This window comes from Schistocerca gregaria, chromosome 3 (assembly GCF_023897955.1).
Source record: "Schistocerca gregaria isolate iqSchGreg1 chromosome 3, iqSchGreg1.2, whole genome shotgun sequence".
Taxonomy (NCBI): domain Eukaryota; kingdom Metazoa; phylum Arthropoda; class Insecta; order Orthoptera; family Acrididae; genus Schistocerca; species Schistocerca gregaria.
In genome coordinates, this window is record NC_064922.1 from 591139826 (window position 1) to 591159974 (window position 20149).

General features: G+C 39.8%; 1 protein-coding gene across 4 annotated transcripts in view; it reads left to right on the forward strand.

Annotated features, from left to right (window-relative positions):
- LOC126356307 (ATP-dependent RNA helicase p62-like) overlaps positions 1-19589 on the forward strand; it is an 82011-nt gene extending 62422 nt beyond the window's left edge. For all 4 annotated transcript variants that reach the window (XM_050007257.1, XM_050007256.1, XM_050007255.1 and 1 more), the window contains exons 6-14: positions 56-244; positions 331-510; positions 4390-4562; positions 4837-4947; positions 5074-5135; positions 14956-15015; positions 18612-18839; positions 19076-19160; positions 19241-19589. In XM_050007257.1, coding sequence (XP_049863214.1) covers positions 56-244; positions 331-510; positions 4390-4562; positions 4837-4947; positions 5074-5135; positions 14956-15015; positions 18612-18839; positions 19076-19158 — 1086 coding nt within the window. In that variant the 3' untranslated portion in view covers positions 19159-19160; positions 19241-19589. The remainder of the gene's footprint in view (positions 1-55; positions 245-330; positions 511-4389; positions 4563-4836; positions 4948-5073; positions 5136-14955; positions 15016-18611; positions 18840-19075; positions 19161-19240) is intronic.
- Positions 19590-20149: the final 560 nt, after the last annotated feature.

The window sequence follows — 20149 nt, forward strand, 5'->3', positions numbered from 1 at the left end:
TTAAACTCGAACTAGTTCTATTTTAATCTGTCAACTGTAATATATTTCTTTACAGTACATCCTTCCAGCTGTTATACACATAAGTAATCAAGAACAACTAGCACGTGGAGATGGTCCCATTGCTCTTATTCTAGCACCAACCAGAGAACTAGCCCAACAGATTCAAACTGTTGCAACAAATTTTGGGGGCAGTGCTTTCATAAGGAATGCATGCATTTTTGGTGGTGCTCCAAAACATCCACAGGTAAGACCTGTTAACCCTATGAGATTTTCACATATCCTGTAACATTTAGTTGTAAAATGTTTTGATGTATTTTTCCCCACAATCAGGAACGTGCTCTTCAACGTGGTGTTGAAATTGCAATTGCGACCCCTGGACGTTTGATTGACTTCCTCGAACGTGGGACTACAAACCTCAGACGTTGCACATACCTTGTTCTTGATGAGGCAGATAGAATGCTGGATATGGGATTTGAGCCGCAGATTCGCAAGATTGTTCAGCAAATCAGGGTAATGCACTAAATAATATTTTCATTCAGAGTTAGAACTAGAAAAATTAGTTGATTTTTTTAAATAGATTGTATACACAAAATTATCACAAAAGGAGTAACCACAGGAAATTTCCCTGGAGATAAATACATTTTGTGGTGTTGGTTGTATTTGTTTGAACTGTCCAATTTTTCAGATGTTACTGTTAATTTGGGGTAACTTCCTTTCATGATCCTTAAAGATCATTATTTCCTACACCACAGTACAAAATTGAGAAGAGAATGATTTTCCACAGAATTAGTTGTTATATTGTTTGCATGACCCCATTTTGATAGTGTGGTTTCTTTCTAATTGTTACATCTAACTTGTTAGGTGGTAGGCTTGGGTGTTAGAATAAGCCTGAGGTATTCCTGCCTGTTATAAGATGACTAAAAGGAGTCTCACATTTCGGCCTTCGTGATTGTCCCCTGTAGGGTTTAACCTACATTTTTCAAAAATTTCCCCAAGCGCAAGCCAATTGGGGAAGGGCACCTTACATGGTGCATTGTGTCCATCATGCGCTGAGACCTCTCGCATCCATCATCGACGTGAATCTGCACGTACGCTCATTCTCCAGCTGTTGAGCGAGGTAACCCTCCTGGGTGTGTGTTCCTCTATCCTCTGTATAGTATTACTTTCTGCGCTGTCGACAATAATGGACTTCTTAGATTGTTTGTGCCTGGTATCCAACATGGTGGCCAGTCCTTCTGGGGCTGCCATGTATCCTCTCGGTTGTAGTAGCCTGGCCAGGCAGTGCTGATCCCCACATTCGCCAAGGAGTAGATGCCGGTCACCCTGGGGCATCGGGACTCAAGGCAATGGCCATCCTGCCAGGTGGCCTTTGCTGTGGCTGAGTGGAGCCCGTGTGGAGGGGCCCCTGGTTGGAGTGGGTGGCATCAGAGCCGGTGACATGACATAAGATGAAGCTCAGTATGTAATCTCTTGCAGATAGTCAAACACCAGACGTAAGATGCCGTGCTTACTAGCCAAGGTAGGGAGGTGGGAAATTGATGATCCACTCACTGTAGTGGAGACATATCGATTTCTAGGACTGCTTTTTGATGCTTCAATGACGTGGCTTCCTCACCTTCGTCAGCTTAAGTGGAAGTCCTGGCAGCACGTCAATACCCTCCGCTGCCCTGAGCAACACAAACTGGGGTACAGATCGCTCTACACTGCTACAGCCCCACATAGTTTTGTTCAATCCCACTTTGACTACGGGAGTCTGGTTGACAGTTCAGCGGTGCCCTCAATGTGGTTTCTACTCGACCCAGTGCACCACTGTGGCATTCGCTTAGTGACAAACTTTCAGGACAGGTCCTATGATCAGTGTCCTGGTGGAGGCAGAAGTCCCTCCGTTGAAAGTTAGGCATGCACAATTACTTGCCAGTTAGTTTGCACATGTTCGTAGTTCTCCAGTGCATCTGAATTACCATCTCCTTTTCCTAACCACAGAGGTTCATCTCCTGCATCAGTGGCCCATTGTCATCTCTCCTTGAGGTCCATTCATGTACACTTCTATGATGAACACCTAGGCTGCAGATTCTTCTGGGCCTTGCACATGGTCCTAAGGACTTTGTTAATTTGTGGCGCTCTCACTTCCTCCCGATTCTTGACAAGTAACGGGTTCCATAAAGTGGTTTACACTGACTGCTCGATGCCTGATGGTCACAAAGGCTTTGCATATGTTCATGGAGGACATATTGAACAGCACTGCTTGCCATATGGCTGCAGTGTTTTCACTGCAGAATAAATTATGAATAATCCGCCTCGATTGCGAAAATTCCTGGTGTTTACCCAGGTTTCAACGTGGATAACCACGCCTTCTTCAGAACAAAATAAAAAACAGCTTGCCTAAATGGGCATAGTCAATTTCTAAAATGAACACCCACAATGGCAGGACCCCATAAAATTTATTAACATTACACGGTACATCCGTACCAAGTCAATAACACTACTTAACTGTGTGTGCTGCCTCGCCCCAGCCAACGTGCGATGGGTCACAGGCTCTCCACAGAGCACAGAGTGGAGAGCCTGTGACCCATCGCACGTTGGCTGGGGCGAGGCAGCACACACAGTTAAGTAGTGTTATTGACTTGGTACGGATGTACCGTGTAATGTTAATAAATTTTATGGGGTCCTGCCATTGTGGGTGTTCATTTTAGAAATTGACTATGCCCATTTAGGCAAGCTGTTTTTTTATTTTGTTCTGAAGAAGGCGTGGTTATCCACGTTGAAACCTGGGTAAACACCGGGAATTTTCGCAATCGAGGCGTATTATTCATAATTTATTTAGATAATTAAGATTGCTGACGCGCTGCAATGCTGAAAGTTCTTAAATTTTCACTGCAGAGCTGGCGGTCACATCTCGTGCTCTTTAACACACGGGCTCATGCTCTCCTGTTTAGACTCCTTGAGCAGCCTACAAGCTATTGACCAGTGCTACCCTTGCTGTACTTCAGGAGTCCATCTATGCCCTGGAACAGTCCCGTCGTTCCGTGGTGTTTGTATGGATCCCAGGACATGTCGGAATCCCAGGCAACGAACTTACTGACAGGCTGGCCAAACAAGCTACATGGAAACTGCTCATGGAGATCGGCTTTTCTGCAACTGACCCGGGTTCAGTACTACACTGCAAGATTTTGTGGCTTTAGTAGACCAAATGGCATAACCTCAGTACACACAACAAACTGTGTCATTAAGGAGACTACGAATGTGTGGAAGTCTTACATGCAGTCCTCTCAAAGGGAATCAGTTGTCTTCTGCCGGCTCAGCAGTGGCCACATGTGGCCAATGTGTGGTTACCTCCTCAGTCATCGGGACCCACCTCGGTGTTGCTGTGGCTCACTAATGACTGTCGTCCTCCACCCTAGTGTTTTTAGGGTGGAGGTTTTAATGTGTTGCAGAGTGGCTGGCTTCTCCTTTTTATTCTCATGGTCAGCCAGCCGTGGTAACCTGCTCTCTTGTTTTGATCTCGTCTATATGTTTCTTGAGTTTCTCTGTGGTTTTCTTGCCTGATTTTGCCCATTTTAAGTTTGCTGCCCTTCTGTTATTCTTAGGGTTTTCTCCTTTCTTCCAGCTGTTTCGTATGTCTCAATTATTATATTGCTTCCCTTGTGGAATTATGTTAATTGGAATGAGGGACCAATGACCTAGCACTTTCGTCACCCCTCCCACCTTCTTTTAAACCAACCAAGCTACTGTAGTGTAAATACAGTGAAGAGACAAGAAACTGATCTATCGTGTAGGGTCCCTGCAAGCATGCAGAAGTGCTGCAACACGATGTGGCATGGACTCAGACTAATCTCTGAAATAGTGCTGATTGGAAATGACACCATGAATCCTGCAGGGCTATCCATAAATCCGTAAGAGTACAATGGGGTGGAGATATCTTTTGAACAGCACGTCTCAAGGCATTTGCTTGACAAGGTTCATACCTGGGGAGTTTTGTGGCCAGTGTTTACCATACCGACAAGTAGATAATAATTAAGTAGAAGTGTTAATCCTCAAACCTTCGAAGAGATGAACAGACTTACCAAAAGTGCATGTCATCTGATTTTTATCTAGAATCATAAGTAGAAGGTTAAAACTAAATTTTCCTCCACATAACTGAAATATTCGTAGATTGCCTGGATCTTCATGAAATGTGTGGTTTACAGGAAGTGATTTCACATGAATTGATCCCTATAGGATCACGATATAAAGTTTTTGATTGTTGCCCCAAAATACTGGCAAAGCATTTACTATTTCTGAATTCCTTAATTGCAGCCCTGTGATTTGGGGCCTTACGTGTAGTTTGTGTGTGAAGTCATTGCACAATAGTTTCGTGAAACTAATTGGATTTTTTTTCTTTTAATTCAGCCTGATCGCCAGACCCTCATGTGGTCAGCAACGTGGCCTAAAGAGGTGCGGAAAATGGCAGAAGATTTCCTAAAAGACTACATTCAGATCAATGTAGGATCTCTTGAACTTTGTGCAAATCATAATATTGAACAGATTGTGGATGTTTGCCAGGAACATGAGAAAGAAAATAAGTAAGTTTGTTATCTTAACTATTGGTAGTTGAAGAAATGTTGCATTGTTACGAAAACTAAAATATGTTGAGTCATAGGTTTTCTTGTACATTGTCAGTTACATGAAATAACTGTTTTAGTGTTCGTTGTTATTTTTGTGTACTTCCTACATACACATCTGATGTAACGCAGCAGTCTAGTTAATGAAGAACTATCTAGTGTTGCTGTAATGACGCAGTCTGAAGTAGATGGATGTGCACATTAATAACAGAACTTAATGGTTTCCTCTTCACAGGTTGTGCCGTATCTTACAAGAAATTTCTAATGAAAGTGAGAACAAAACCATAATTTTCGTGTCGACAAAAAAGAAAGCAGAAAACATAGCATACAATATAAGAAAATATGGGTATGTGTTTGGGTTGTTTTGTTAATTACAATAATAGTTCAGTCTCAGCTGTTGTATTTGCAGCTGCTTTTACAATTCTTAAGACATGAAAAAAATATAATTTCCAAATTGCTGGTTTTTTTCCAGGTTTGAAGCTGTTTGCATGCATGGGGATAAGTCACAACAAGAAAGAGACTACATTTTAAAAGGTAATTTCACCAGTGCATTGTTTTGACTTTCAGAACACAAGTGAATGGATGAGGGTATAAATGTTGATACAAAAGTTTTGGGACTGTATTTGGCATTAGTGTGACACTTGTGCTACTACAGTCTTAATTTCACATATGGGGCGAATCAAAAAGGACATGTAACTTTGGAATGAGATAGAAATTTATTGAGAACTTACGGAATCTTTAGCATACAACATAAAATTTTATTGGTGCAGGACATCAGTACACCATTCTGCCAACAAGCATGTCAGAGTAGTGCACAATTAAAATGGCTACTTTCGCTCTTGTGCAGTGTGCTTCCAGTATTTCGTTTCTGGATATGCTTGAAAACAGGTTGATGAAGATACCATGGATGGGGTGATTTGCTATCAGCAAATTAATCATGGAAGTTCAAAGTTTCTTCAATAATGGCTTCATAGGTCAGGGAATTGGCCTTGAAGGGCCAATCACCTGGATTTCTCTTACTGCCCAGACTTGACACCTGCATTTCTTTCTCTAGTGTCACATCAAAGACCATGTGTGTGTTCCTCCTTATCAAACAGTTTAGCTGATCTGAAAAAACAAATCTATGCTCCTGTTGCACAAATTACACCCAATTTGCTGCAGTGAGTGTGGGAAGAAATTGATTACCAGCGGGATGTTTTCTGCACCACTAATTGTGATACCAAACCAAAATTACACTTTCATGTGAAACTTGATGTTCTTTGCTACAAAATGATACCTCAACTGATTCCGTAAATTCTTGGTGAATTTATATATGATTTCAAAATTCAAAGTCCTTTTTAACTCGCCCTAAACTTACAATTGGTTATTCTTGACATATTGTGAAACTTCAATTGCAATATACAGTATTATGGTGGGTGCTAAATTGGTGACAAGGAACACAAATTTTATAAGCATTGTCACATTAGGTGAAATAGTTTTGCTCTTTCATCATTGATGCAAATTTTTGAGGAAGTTAGTGAAACCAAACATTTTGAGGATAGATTTTTTAAGATAATTCAGAGAATGGTAGAGTGAGAGGCAATGCATTCTGTCATAGGAAAATTAAATGTTAAAAACTATATTAAAATAAGAAACGTCCAAATAATACCAGTAGACGCAGTGTAAATACTCAGGTGCACATGAGTTACATGGACAGTACAGGTTGGTGTGGTTGAAACTTTCCAAATAGGCAAATTTCTAGTGTTATTGCACAAGTGAAGATCGTGTGTTACAAATGTTGTCTGTCTAGCATCTTGTAAATGCAAGTTTTGTTGGTATCTTAGACGTTGACTGAATATTGTAAGTGGTGGTCTATAGGGTGTTAGCATCAAAAAGCAATTTAACAATATATGCAAATAAGCCATTTCATGCCAATTGGTAAAATTGTGGATTTTGATGAAATTTTCTCTGCATGTGTTCCCAGTGAACATTGGTAACGATTTACTTTTGTCACCTCCGCCTTTTTGGCAATACCTGAGAGATCTCTCTGCCAGTATTTGATTGAAAGAAACAAAGCTAGGCTATCTCGTACAACTTTTGCAGTTGCTGAAGTAGATTGAGATGTCATGAGCAGTTTTCATATAGATAATTTGAAGTAGCCAGTCAAACAGCTAACCTGAAAAATTGCACGTGATAACTCATCAAGGCAAGATCTTGGAATACAAAGTTCCGTTCTTCTGCTCCTTTCTAGTACTTCTGCATCTAGGGCACAAAGTTGATTTTATGAATACACCAAAAAATGAGTGTTTTAGTTCATTCACAAAACATTTTCTGCAAACTTCTAACCAATTTGACCATATTCTAAACTACCTAAAACCTAGATTTTGTTTTGCATGAGGTGTAAAGAATGACAGTGTAATTACAGTGAAAAATAGGCCTTTATTCTGCTAGTACTCAAATCTTAAGATGTTTTACGGTGTACTGTTGTTTAGTAGTGGCTGGAGAAAGTTAAATCAGAAGTCATTTTGAACAGGAAGTGGACTTGAAAACTAGGAAGTCTTAGGAAGATTTTTATAAATGGTGTAAAGAATCCAATAAAAAGGATAGTGCTCTTTCTTGCTGCCCCCTCCCGTGTGTGCGCAGTGTCCACCTCACGTGCCTACCATGTATAATCCACTTAGCTTTCATCTTTTAACTTGCACAGTTTGTCATCAGTAATTTTTCTTTCTTATTACTCTCCACCTTTACACTCCTACCTTTCACCTCTCATCCAGTACAGTCCCCAAACAGTCATTTCTTTCTTCTCATCCTGTCTCTACTGACATGGGATTCTTTGTGACTTCATAATATCCCAATTTCCTAAACATTGTCAGTCTTTCCTTCATTCCTCTTACTTCCTCTTCAACCCTTCTGCCAGGAGCAGCTTTGTTTCCGAGTAACCAGGAGAATTTGTAAAAATGCTTCACACTCATCATAATGTGAAGATAGGGATTTGAACAGTTCACACTGAAACAGCTTGTGGTTTGAAGCACTCCCCCATAACAGAAGAGTCAAAATTTGTTCAGCTGGCAAGAATCCATTAAATAAATACAGTATAAATCCACTTCTACATTCCCAGAATTAGTTTTCCTGCAGTTTATGAAATTTCAGTTCCATAAAATTTTCTTGGCCCACAGTGTTAATTTGCATGTGATTTTGCGTCAACATATTTATAATTTTCCCGTGATTTTTGCATTACGAAAAAATGTTTGTGGAGAAAATACGATGCTGGCATAATTTTGGCTGTCCTGTAGTGTTCACAAATATTAAGTGGTTAAGTTTCTTGACACAGGGCGCTCTATTCAGTGGATTTGAGCGAGTAAGTTTTAACAATTTGTACCGCATTACCTGCCACTGCCAAGCTCTACGTGGTGTAGTGGCTGATGGGAGTGACTAGGTTCGTTTGCATTTGCGCAATAGAGCGTTTAGAAATAGTTGTGACTGATCATGACATCTTCATTCAATTTCGTGATTGTTGTGATCATCGTGACATCTTTGTAAAACCATATTTAGCTTGTTTTGGCGCATGGCCACATCGAATGCTAGTTGACACTTTCTTGCTCAAATGTTTTTAGTGTAAACACAGTGCTAGCTACATATTTTATTTATGCTGAGCTAAATGTGTTTTGAGAATTTGTTCTTGTTGTCAAGTGCATTATTTATGTATGTATTTTTTGTGATGTTGTACAAACGTGACGTAACGTGTGTGTGTGTGTGTGTGTGTGTGTGTGTGTGTGTGTGTGTGTGTGTGTGTGTGTGTGTGTGTGTGGGGGGGGGGGGGGGGTTTCTTTGTTTCTTATAACTGATGAGGCACAGTACCTGATAACCTCAAAAAGAGTACAGCGCAAGATACATAGAATGACACACATTCAAACACCATATGACAAGAAGAAATTCTTGAAATGCATTGTGCTAAGCATGAAAAATATCTCATTATCTAAATAATGAATGGCAGCTGCAGGCTTCCCAAAATCATCCATTATGACGTTTGTCCAGGAAGTGGAAATGTAACTGGAAGTGGTAACTGAATTTCACATCAGTGGTTTTTATTGGATAATAAAAAAGTCAATGACAAGTCTTTTGATACCTGTTATGTGCATATGTCATTCATAAAGTGCAAGGAGTATCCTATACGTAACTTTTACAGCTTAAGACGTTATTTCCAATTTTTTTAAAGGCCCTTAAGTATAAAAGCAGCCTTTCATTATATCTGGAGGCAGTTTTATCAGCCTCAGCAAAGCAAGTCAATGACTTTACCCCGAATAGAGTTCAGCAGTAGCTTATCATTTGGTATTTCATCCCTTAAACTTAGAATGAGAGATAAGCCTCCATTTGCAAAGTGTAGTGTAATCGAAAATGGAATCGTGAATGCCATGGATGTAAATTAGCTTGCCTTTTACTGGATTGTTCAATTGCTATGTAGAAACTGTGCTGACTGAACTGAAGGGTAAGATGCACGAATCTGATCACAAAGACACATGTTTTAATCTTTTCACTTACAAGCTGAACTGTCAAACAGTAACACATATGGGAATATCAGAAAGAATGGTAAATATCAGAAAGAATGGTAAAGTGTGCTTGAAAGATAAAAACAGAGAAGGCATTTCAGCATTTTCTGAAAATTGACAAGGAGGAAAGTCACCAGTAGTAGTCATTAGCAAAGTGCAAAATTTTTTAGATGTTGAATTTAGCAGAGTATTACTAGGAAAAAGATTATATATTTGCTTTGCACTTAATGCGGGAGGGGGGGGGGGGTGAGAGAGAGAGAGAGAGAGAGAGAGAGAGAGAGAGAGAGAGAGAGAGAGAGAGAGAGTCCTTATGATAATTTAGGTTAAGTAGTGGTGTAAGCTTTGGGACTGATGACCTTAGCAGTTAAGTCCCATAAGATTTCACACCCTTTTGAACATTTTTAATGCTTAGTGGAGCAGCAGTAAAAGGAAAATTTTGGGGTATCCCTCAGCAAACCAGTTTCCAGTAAGGAATCTATAGAATGCATTACAGCACATGCCCAACATACTGTCGATTGGGACGGCGCCAGCACAATGAGAAAAAGTATTTCTGTCATTGCTATTGCAGAATTCCAACTATAGGCTAAAGCACATACTTACTTCTGTATGTGTGAAAAATCATTGTGAAACTGTCTTGGACCAGAAGCTGTAGGATCTGCAGTTGCCTTGCCAGCTATTTTGTAAACTGTGATCCACAGGAAATTGTGTATAAGCAATGGCTCCATACCAATTGGTAGAGGTCTGCGTGGATGCGAATATCCGCGGTATTTGTTACTTGGCGGATAAAATCGCCACTGGCGCAAATATCCGCAGGTCATCTGCGGATAATGAGCACGGCATCTGCCCAGTACGTATGTTGCAATGTTAGGAACTCTTCATGCTGTGTCAAAACTTTTGTTGCTTGGCCTGCCTCAGCCTGCAATGCTTAAACAGTTCTGTTGCTGCTGCTGGCTTGCCAAAACCTTGGTGATTGCCAGCTTCTTACAGCTTCTCAAACTGCTGTGGCAGAGCTGCTATTTTCCACTGCAGTGCTGGAAAATGATGGTGCTAAAATGCCTCCCTTGTTGAGAAGATGTGGTCTCGTGTGTGTAACTTTGACTGCTCTGCATCAAACCTGTGCACATATGTGTGGCTTGTGCCACGAGGTTGAGGCTGTGAAATTACCCACCCTATAGCATTAGACCTCTGGGTTATCATTCCTCCCTGTTATACAACTTACCTGAAATCATACCTTAAAACTAAAAAATTGAACCTTACATTCTCACTAATAACCAATTAGTTCCTTGTAAAACTGCCCGATATATCACTACTAGTATTGCCCATATAGACATGCCACCAAGGAAACTCCATGTCATTTAACTCTGCAGAAAAATCACTTGAAGGCTCCATGCACAGCACGATAGCATTAGAAGACTAGGAAACTGAGAAACATATTTCTTGGTAGTACCCACATTGCAGTGCATGTGCACGTCTGCGCCTCTTATAGTTAATTCAGATTTCAAATTTTCACTTGATATCGGAGCTGGTACGGTGTGTGCAAAATGACCTGGCAACTACTAGGCGCAGAGTTGGCTAGGGAAACGTGGGGGAGAGTGGCAGTGATGGTGGTTGGTCAGAATGCTGTAGGGGAAATTCCAAGTGCTGCAGGGAAGTACTGCCCGAAACTGAACCCTATGCTCACATTCTTTGTAAATATTAAGTTGGGTACTTTCACGCCCACACTTGCATGGTGACCATTCAAAACAGTCTGTCACCGCTGCTTTCGTTGTTATCGAAAACAAATTCCACTGAAAATTGCAATGATTTATTTGTGCCTGACTTATTAACTATTCATAACTTTCAAGGAAGCATCATGAGTGGTGAATTTTGAGTAAAGTGTACACATTGCTATCGTTAACATATCAAAATTTGCGTTTTGCCAAAACACTGTGGAGTTCACACTGTCCCACCTTACTAACATATTACGAGAGGATTCTGAAACAGTGGTTTATTAAGTTAAGTGAGGTACTGAGGAAAACTAAAGTCAGTATCGTATGAAAAAGCACACCCTTGTCCCAAAACAAAAAAAGTGATATCTTCACATATGTTCCAAAACTCATAGCATTTCTCGTTTCACCAGCTGTTAGTGGCCCTTAAAAATTACCTTCTTTTTTGAAAAGGTCTGTAGTTATTGTGATAATGCTGTAGATAATGAAGTTTTATGTAATAACATGGTAAAATAATCTTCATTGTGTGCTATCATTTCCTTATCTGAAACAATTTATGAAATGAGGAATGTTGTTATTACACTCTATCTTTATCGCTGGCACAGTGCAATCACAGATTGGCGTACTGCATAAGACCAATTTTCTTAAGATTGGTCTCCCCATGTCTAAAGAAAAATTTAATGTCTTAGCTGAAATTCATATGCGACAACATATTATGTAATATGCACCAAACACAGTTTTTTATTACGCATTTTTCTGAATTTCGCACGGTGTCTTAATTTCACAATAACTATGACCATAAATGGAATGATGAGCACACAATGAACCTGACATAAAGCCATAAGTAAAGCATAAATGAATGTTTATCAGATAGTTTTTGTAAAATTGTTTAAGAAAGATTGTTGGGTATGAGCTTCAATTCTGTCATCGCTGACTTGCAGAAAGTTGGAAAAACACTTATTAGCTTAACCTTCTGAACAAATGAACTCACCCAGTGCTTTGGACGAAAACTGGACACTGTATCAGCCTCTGTATTCTGCCTGAGCTATAATTCTGTACAACTCTAAAACTAAATGATTATGGTACTCTGTAGATAGAGTAAACTCTCGGGAATAAGCATGGCTTTGTTATCTTCAAAAGTTGTCTTAATTTTTGCCACTCGAGATTGTACCACCAGTCATTGAATTTCCAGATTTGACATTTTTAACTACAGAAAATGAGTGAACTAGACATGAGCCTGTTCTCCTGTTTTCATGTTTTTTTTACTTCTCTCTCTCTCTCTCTCTCTCTCTCTCTCTCTCTCTCTCTCTCTCTCTCTCTCTCTCTCTCTGTCTGTGTCTCCCCCCCCCCCCCCTCCCCCTCCTGTTGCTTCCTCAAATCTCATCCATAATTTCTTGTCATATTCTGCAGTTGGGAAAAGCTATTCCCTTCTCCCTAGCCTGAAGTGCGTACAGTCTCTTAGACAACTTTAAATTATCCGTATGTATACCTCATCTGCTACAATTTTTCAGTACTTACCCCGTGACTGCCATCAGTGGTACTGACCACGACATGATTACCCTTTAACACACACAAACAAACAAGGTCAGTTAAATGTACTGCTACACTAACACTTCTCTCTCAACAAAACAGCAAAGCAAAATCAGACTGTGAGGACACTTTACCTTAACACTATCATAATACCTCTTATGTAACTTACAACAATGGGGGGGGGGGGAGGGGGGATAGAGCGAGTGACACACTAATTTGGTGACTGGCACAATTAAAGCACTTACACATAAGCTTTCAGCCACCCCTCTCCACATTAAACCCACCAGCCACCAACAGTACTTGCGCATTTGGCAGCTGTCATCCCTGTCCTACCAGAAAATCCTCCCACACAGCCTAGCTACCCGGGGGCCCACATATCTGCAGTGACAAGGAAGAATTCTGTTCAGTATCAGTATGCTGTGGGTCACACAAAGGCCTTCGCACACACTATCCCCTAGATGTAGTCCACAAACAGATCTCTAGTGCCATTTTTCCCTCACATCCCAATCCTCGCACCACCCACAAGAACCAGCATGAAGGAATGCCCGCCTCCCCCCCCCCCCCCCCCCTCCCTCCCTCCCTCCCTCCCGGGACTGGAGCAGCTGAACCACAGCCTTCACCAGGACTTTGATTACCCATCATCGTGATCTGAAACGAGGAAAATACTACCCAAGATCCTTCCCACCCCTCCTAAAGTGGTGGTCATTGCCCAGTCATCATCATCTTAGTTAATCCCTATGCCACTCCCTATCCCAACCATTTGCCACAAGGATCATATCCTTTCGGAAGACCCAGGTGCAGGGTGTACCCATCTATCAGCCCATCATTTGCTATTCCAGTCCTGACACAGGTTTATACTGCCCCATTGAGGTCAAGGCTGCCTGTGAAAGCAGCCATGTCATAGACAAGCTCTACAGCAATCATTGCACAGCCACTGCCAAACTGTGGTCAAAGCAAAGTAGACCATCCTGTCAATATGCAACTGAGCCATCTGGATCCTCCCCTCCACCACCAGTTTTACTGAACTAAACAAATTGGAGTTACCTGTACATTCTCCACTCCTATAATTATCCTGGCCTCAACTTACACGATACTGTCCATACACCCTCACCTTTGGGGAGGCACCAAGTCCAAGGATGACGATTTAGTACTAGATGCTGTGGCAATGGAGGTTTAAACTTCTGGCAGCTGCTTGCTGACCCACACTGCAGTGGGGCCTGACCTAGCCCTTACCTCATGGTAGGCAGTGGTGGATTGCTGATACCTGTTTTAAAATTGATAGTCTTTTATATATGATAGCAGCCCATTTGTTGTGCTGATGCACTTTTTCCAGCTTTGTTCAGGACAAATTCGTTGTGTGGCAATGTAGAAACTACTTTGCTTGTCGTGCAAGAACCCTACCTTACTGTTGTGATGGCAAGATTGCACTGCTTGGTGTAGTCATCTTGCAATGTGTAAACAAGCATGTTGCTGCAACTGACATGCCAACACATTGGCTACCACTGGCTGTCTACAAATGTGCACACATACACATAGACGAAGTTGTGGTTAAGTGACTTTTGTCGCTTATTGTTGTATTTCATTTTATGATGAATGTGCTTTGGAGTCAGCAGCATTGAAACCTGTCCCCTTTCCAAATATGAATGAATAAGATTTACCATCACGAAGCCAAATTAAGAGTGTTTGCAAATTGATTTCTACACTGGAGAGGATATGGTGGTTCTAAGAAGCTGTGCATAGACTGCCATTTTTGTCCAGTTTAAAACTGTGTTTTAGTTGCCATGCTAGGTGATTTTTCATTTGATTTGTGGTATGTAAATGAAGGTGCATTCACCTGTCAGAATATCGGCAGTTGTTGAGGATGATACCTGGTTCTTTCCTGCAAGTTACTTGAATCTTTCCTATAGTTAAATTTACTTACCATGTTAAAAATAACATAGGCTATGCCTTGCTGTTTTAGTGACTAGGGCACTGATAATTATAGCTTTCTTTCATGTGTTTTCCGTTGGTGCTTGGCGAATTATTTTTATCATCCAATTATATTATTTTGACAATTGTTTTGGAATAATATGCATGGGTATGCTCTAAGAAGAAACAATTTGAGAAAATAATTCATTTTGCATTCTGTAATGAACATAGGTATTTTCTTAGTCTGTGCCACAGCATGTCAACTAGTGAGCAATATAATGAGGTAAGGAACACTGGTGTGGCAGTTAGGAGCTCCGAAAAGTAAGGTGTACTTGCAGATGGTTTTGCTATTCTTTGGCTAAGTTCCATCATAAAGATGTTCCTTGTCACATTAACTTCTAGTTTGTCCCATGTGGCAAGGGCCTTACTGACCATATGCCAACTCCAAGGGCCTTCTCATTTTCCTTTTGTCAAGAGTGTAGTGTTTGACCATTTAGTGTTCATTCTACCTGTATCTGTCCAGATTTTCTTGCTACATAATTTTGGGTCATCTTGTTCATTCTATTGACTTTCTAGTTACAGGTACATCACAATTCAACCTTCTCTTTTGTATGTGAACCATTCTGTAAATGTTTTGTAAATTTCCTTTTGCATTATTTACTAATAATTAGTTTTATGTTTCAGATTTCCGCAATGGAAGAGCGTGTATCCTTGTTGCTACTGATGTTGCTGCACGTGGTCTAGGTAAGATATTGGCAGGCTACAATAATTTTTCATAGTATTCAATCTTTTTACTTGATTGATTTTTAGTTTTATTGTTCTATCGGAGCCTTGGCTCTTACCCTTAAGGCACAGTTTAGATGGGCAATGCAGTTACTGTGTGTGTGTGTGTGTGTGTGTGTGTGTGTGTGTGTGTGTGTGTGTGTGTGTGTGTGTGTGTGTGAGAGAGAGAGAGAGAGAGAGAGAGAGAGAGAGAGAGAGAGACTTAATCACACTGGGATGACAACGCTGAGACACAGACATGTATGTCAGATTGCGTGGTGCAATACAGAATGCTGGCCTCTCCCTGCAACTTGTAACACACACACAGTGAGGGAAAAACTAGTTCAATCAATGTGGCTAAAAAAATTTTTTTAGGTAGGTAAAGCAAAGTTGCGTTAGCCTGTAGTTAGTGTTTCAGTAAAATTTTTGCTTTCCATGTGAAAAAAACTACTTTTGTGGCTTCCCTGCTATGCAGTCTTCGTTATACAATTTGAGAGACCTATTTGGTGAAAAAATGGTTTTCCTGTATCTTACTCTTGCTGCATGATGATGAACTGGTTTTTTCATTATTGCCCACAGTTATTCAACTATGTGGGTAAGTAAACCAAGGGCTTGTTTTAAAAGTTTGCAGTGGAGAATGTATAGTAATTGGCCAGTTTGTTTGATGGGATGTAAGACATAAGTTGGAGCATACAAACTACAGTATATATATTGAAATTGTACCTAGGGAGTTCACCACCTGGTGCAACGTCATTGGTGGTGAATGGTTTCGCTTCAGTCCAGCATTGTTTCTTCTAAATACTACCCTAAGCTACATCATGTACTACTTAGCAAAAGTGAACAGTTGTAGAAATACTATCTTAACTTTATTAATTTTGAAGTTTTTCATGTTGAGACCTCACGAAAGCCGAACAGTTTCATACTTATAGCATCGTATGGGAGCACCCAGTTCTTAAGTTGAAGTTTTTTGAGCTTTAAATAATCCACAACAACATCCTTTGCAGCAGAGCTCGTGCTTGTAATTGACATGAGATCTGTGCTGTCTTGTTGCTTGTCATGTGGTGAGTGGCATTGCATATCGTATCACCCCCGTGGAAACAGGAGTGCAATAAAGGTAGTGTGGCACAACAGTCTGTTGTATAGCATATTTTATTGTGTGTGTGCACCACCACTAACAGTAGTTCGATAACACACTTACAAATACTGACAGGTATTTGGTGCTTATTTTGTCTTGCGCTTGTAAGTCTGGAACTCTGTATTCATAAAAATAAGTTTTAATTTTTTATGTTGTAGAGGTGACAGTATAAGATTGAGCAGTTTGACTTGATCATTAAATTACCATTGGTTGTTTACTTTTTGATGCTTTACGGAATGAATCCTTCCTAATATATCAAACCTCCTTTTGCCTGGCATAGTGCAGAAACTTGACATGGCCTAGACTCAATTAAGTCGTTGAAAGTTCCCTGTGGAAATACTGAGCCATGCTGCCTCTACAGCTGTCCCTAATTGTGAAAGTGTTGCTAGTGCAGGATTTTGTGCACAAGCTGACCTTTTGTTTAGGTCCCATAGATGTTAGAGATTCACGTTGGGCGATATGGGTGGCCAAATCATTCTCTCGAATTGTCCAGAATGTTCTTCAAACCAATAGTAAACAATTGTGGTATGGCACATAGTCATCCATAAAAATTCCATTGTTGAATGATTGTTATATTCCACTACTTTGAGATCATTTGCAATTTCCACTCGGTCCTCTGGTCCAACTGAAACCATCACCCAGTCCATTCCTTGTAAACACAGCCTGCACTGTTACGCAGCCAACACCAGCTTACTCAGTGCCTTGTTGGCAACTTGCGTCTACTGCTTTGTGTAGTCTGCGCCACCCTCTAGCCCTACCACCAACTCTTCCTAATTGAAAACAAGACTTTTGTGACCAGGCTAGTTGTCCAGTAGTCCAGGACTCATCAATATGGTCACAAGCCCAGAAGTGCTGTAGGTGATTTCATACTGTTAGCAAAGGCATTCATGTCTGGCACGTGCTACAATAGCCTGTAAACATCAAATTTCGCTATACGACAAACTTATCTGTTACAACAGTATGTCCTACATTGGTTTTTGCGGTTAATTAATGCAGTGTTGCCTGTAAACAACTGAGAGCAGCAATGTTTGCACAGAGTTATCAGTGCTAAGTGAAGATGGTCAGCCGATGTGTTGCCTGTGGTGAGAAGTAATGCTTGAAATCTGGTATTCTTGGCACTCTTGATACTGTGTATCTCTAAATATTGAATCCCATAGTGATTTCCAAAATGGAATGGTCAAAGGAGGTAAAAGCACTGGGCCATTCCAAGTTCAAAGTCTTAATTCCTGTCGTGCAACCATAATCATCATCGAAAACTTTAGCACATGGATCACCAGAGTACAGGCTCTGCCAATGCACTGCCCTATTATATATATCTTGCGTATGCGATACTCTGCTAGCTGTATATGTGCATAGCAGTATCGCATGACTCTTTTTCATATCAGTGTAAATGAATCACATCACAAAAAGTATGTGCAGCATCATAGCGTTTAACTTGTATATTTTCTTAAGGTAGAGGAGCCAATATTTGGGTAATGTAGAAAGTAAAGTCTTTACTTTAGAAAATTAGTGCTGTTGCAATAGTTGAGGCAATTAACACTCAACTAATGTAGCAACAATGGGTAAACTTTCCATTTTGTAACAGCTGCCACTCGAGAGTTTTGGTTAACAATGATGCTTTCATATGACTAAACAACTGTGATAGTTCAGCTCTTAAATCTTTCTTTCCTCTTCTGTTCTCCAAGTTGGAAATAGTGTCTCAATGGTAAGCAGTACTAAAGAACCATGTGCAAGTTCTGTTGGGCCAGGGAGACTTACCTGTGGCAAAAGTGATGTATGAAAAGGTGGGCTTAAGAGTGAACCTTCCTGATTTTCATCATCTTATCTGAACCCAAAGGGGAAATTCATACTGAGGAGTATGATAGTAGGGGTAGTGTCAAATAGATTGATATATACATAAATATATATAGATGAGCTAGGCAGAAGTAAAGCTCTGGCGATGGCTAGTCTGTCAGTCTTGGTAGGTCAGTCGGTAGAGCATTTGCCTTTGAAAGGCAAAGGTCCTGAATTACTCTTATTCTGACTCAGTTTTAATCAGCCATGAAGTTCCATGGAGTTAATTCCTTACAGATAGGTGCTAATTCAGGTTGCAGTCTATGAAAAAATTGTTTAAACATTAAGTTTATAGTATGTTATGACGAAAAGTCTTTCATGAGGGAGAGAGAGAGAGAGAGAGAGAGAGAGAGAGAGAGAGAGAGAGAGAGAGACTAGAAGTGAGTCTTCAGGCTGCCGACGAATTAATATCAGCTCATCATGTATATTTTGTAAGGCTAGCTAGTTCACCATACAAATTCATAGTTCTTATGGGTGCAGCTTGTAACAAGTACGTATTACATTTGTCTTTCAGTAAGAATGTGTTAATCACAGATTTTTCATTCCTTAAATGTTTCTGTGAAGAAACTTAGTCTTTATTTAAAATATGTACTTCTTGAATTTTTTGCAGATGTTGATGGGATAAAATTTGTAATCAACTACGACTTTCCTAACTCATCGGAGGACTATATACACAGAATTGGACGAACTGGTCGCAGTCAGTCAACGGGAACATCATATGCGTTTTTCACAGCTAAAGATAGTCGTCAAGCTCGTGACTTGATATCGGTTCTTAAAGAAGCGAATCAAGAAATCAACCCTAAATTAGCTGAGATGGCACAGTTTGGAGGATGGAAAGGTTTGTCTTGAAACATTTGTGATGTAATGTTGTGTGAAATGTACGCCCTGCAATTGCACGATTTCCACACAGAATTTTTTGTCTACTCTGAAGTATTGCGATCAGTATATCCATTATATGAATGGAAAAATAAAACTAGTATTTAGCCATTTGATGATACTAATAAGTCATTAAAAATTCATATCTTAAGTTCGAGAAAAAATTAGATGACAATGGAGTATTAATTACTTTTATAGGAGGCAACAACAAGTGGGGCTACAGCCGGGGGCGTGAGAATAGCTTTGGTTCAATGAAGAATTCTCACAGACGATGGAATTAATGGTAACACAAAATATTTTTTAAAAACTTAAAGGGTTCATATTACATTATATTGCTAGTAACTATGATCTTACATGTTGCAGGTGTTGTATTGCAGAATCTACACCCATTTTACACTTATCAGTATTGAACGATCTGTGAATTTCTCTCTGTGCAGTCATAGACATGACAGTTAGATGTATATGCATGACTTGCTTTCACTATTTATTTTGTAATAGTTCAGTCTTGTATATCTGTGAATTTTTGGCTGTGTAGGAAGACACAATATCTGAGTTCCTTAATTCAGAAGCATTTGTTGTTTCATTCCATTTGCTACTGAAATAATGTAGCTATAATACAGAGAAGTTTATTTTGTTGTGCACATTTTATGTGTTTGACATCTTCTTTATTATTCAAGGAAATGTGAAAATAATAAACTTAAGTGAAACAGAAGCTGGTCTTTTATTCTAACGATTACCTAGTGTCTTAAATGATTATTCATTTAAATATATTAAATTTAATGTTTAGACAAACTGAAGAATAAAGAGGACTTCCAGTGGAAAGAAATACTGCACAACTGTGAGAAATGAGAAGATTGGTAAAGGCTTCATGATCAAGTTGCATAAGCAGAAATATTTCATCGAAGATTAACACACACACACACACACACACACACACACACACACACACAGCCTCATGAAGGCCAAATATAGATCATATTGCAAACTCTGCCTCTGTGCAAACAGATTTACAAAAGTTATGCTATTAACAAATTGCAGGTTAGAAAGGATGTTAATCATGAAAATGGGGCCCAAGAAAGCTGGAGTTAAGAGATTCATAAGTATAATCTGTTAGTGGTGGTTACTTGATCCCAGTGGGATAATGTTGTCTAGTAGGGCAAACACCTTTTTGAACGTATTGTAATCTAAAAATTGGAAATATATTTATTTTTGATATTTATTTTTGATAAAATATTCTACCAGATTTCATAAATATAACAAGTCTTAGTAACA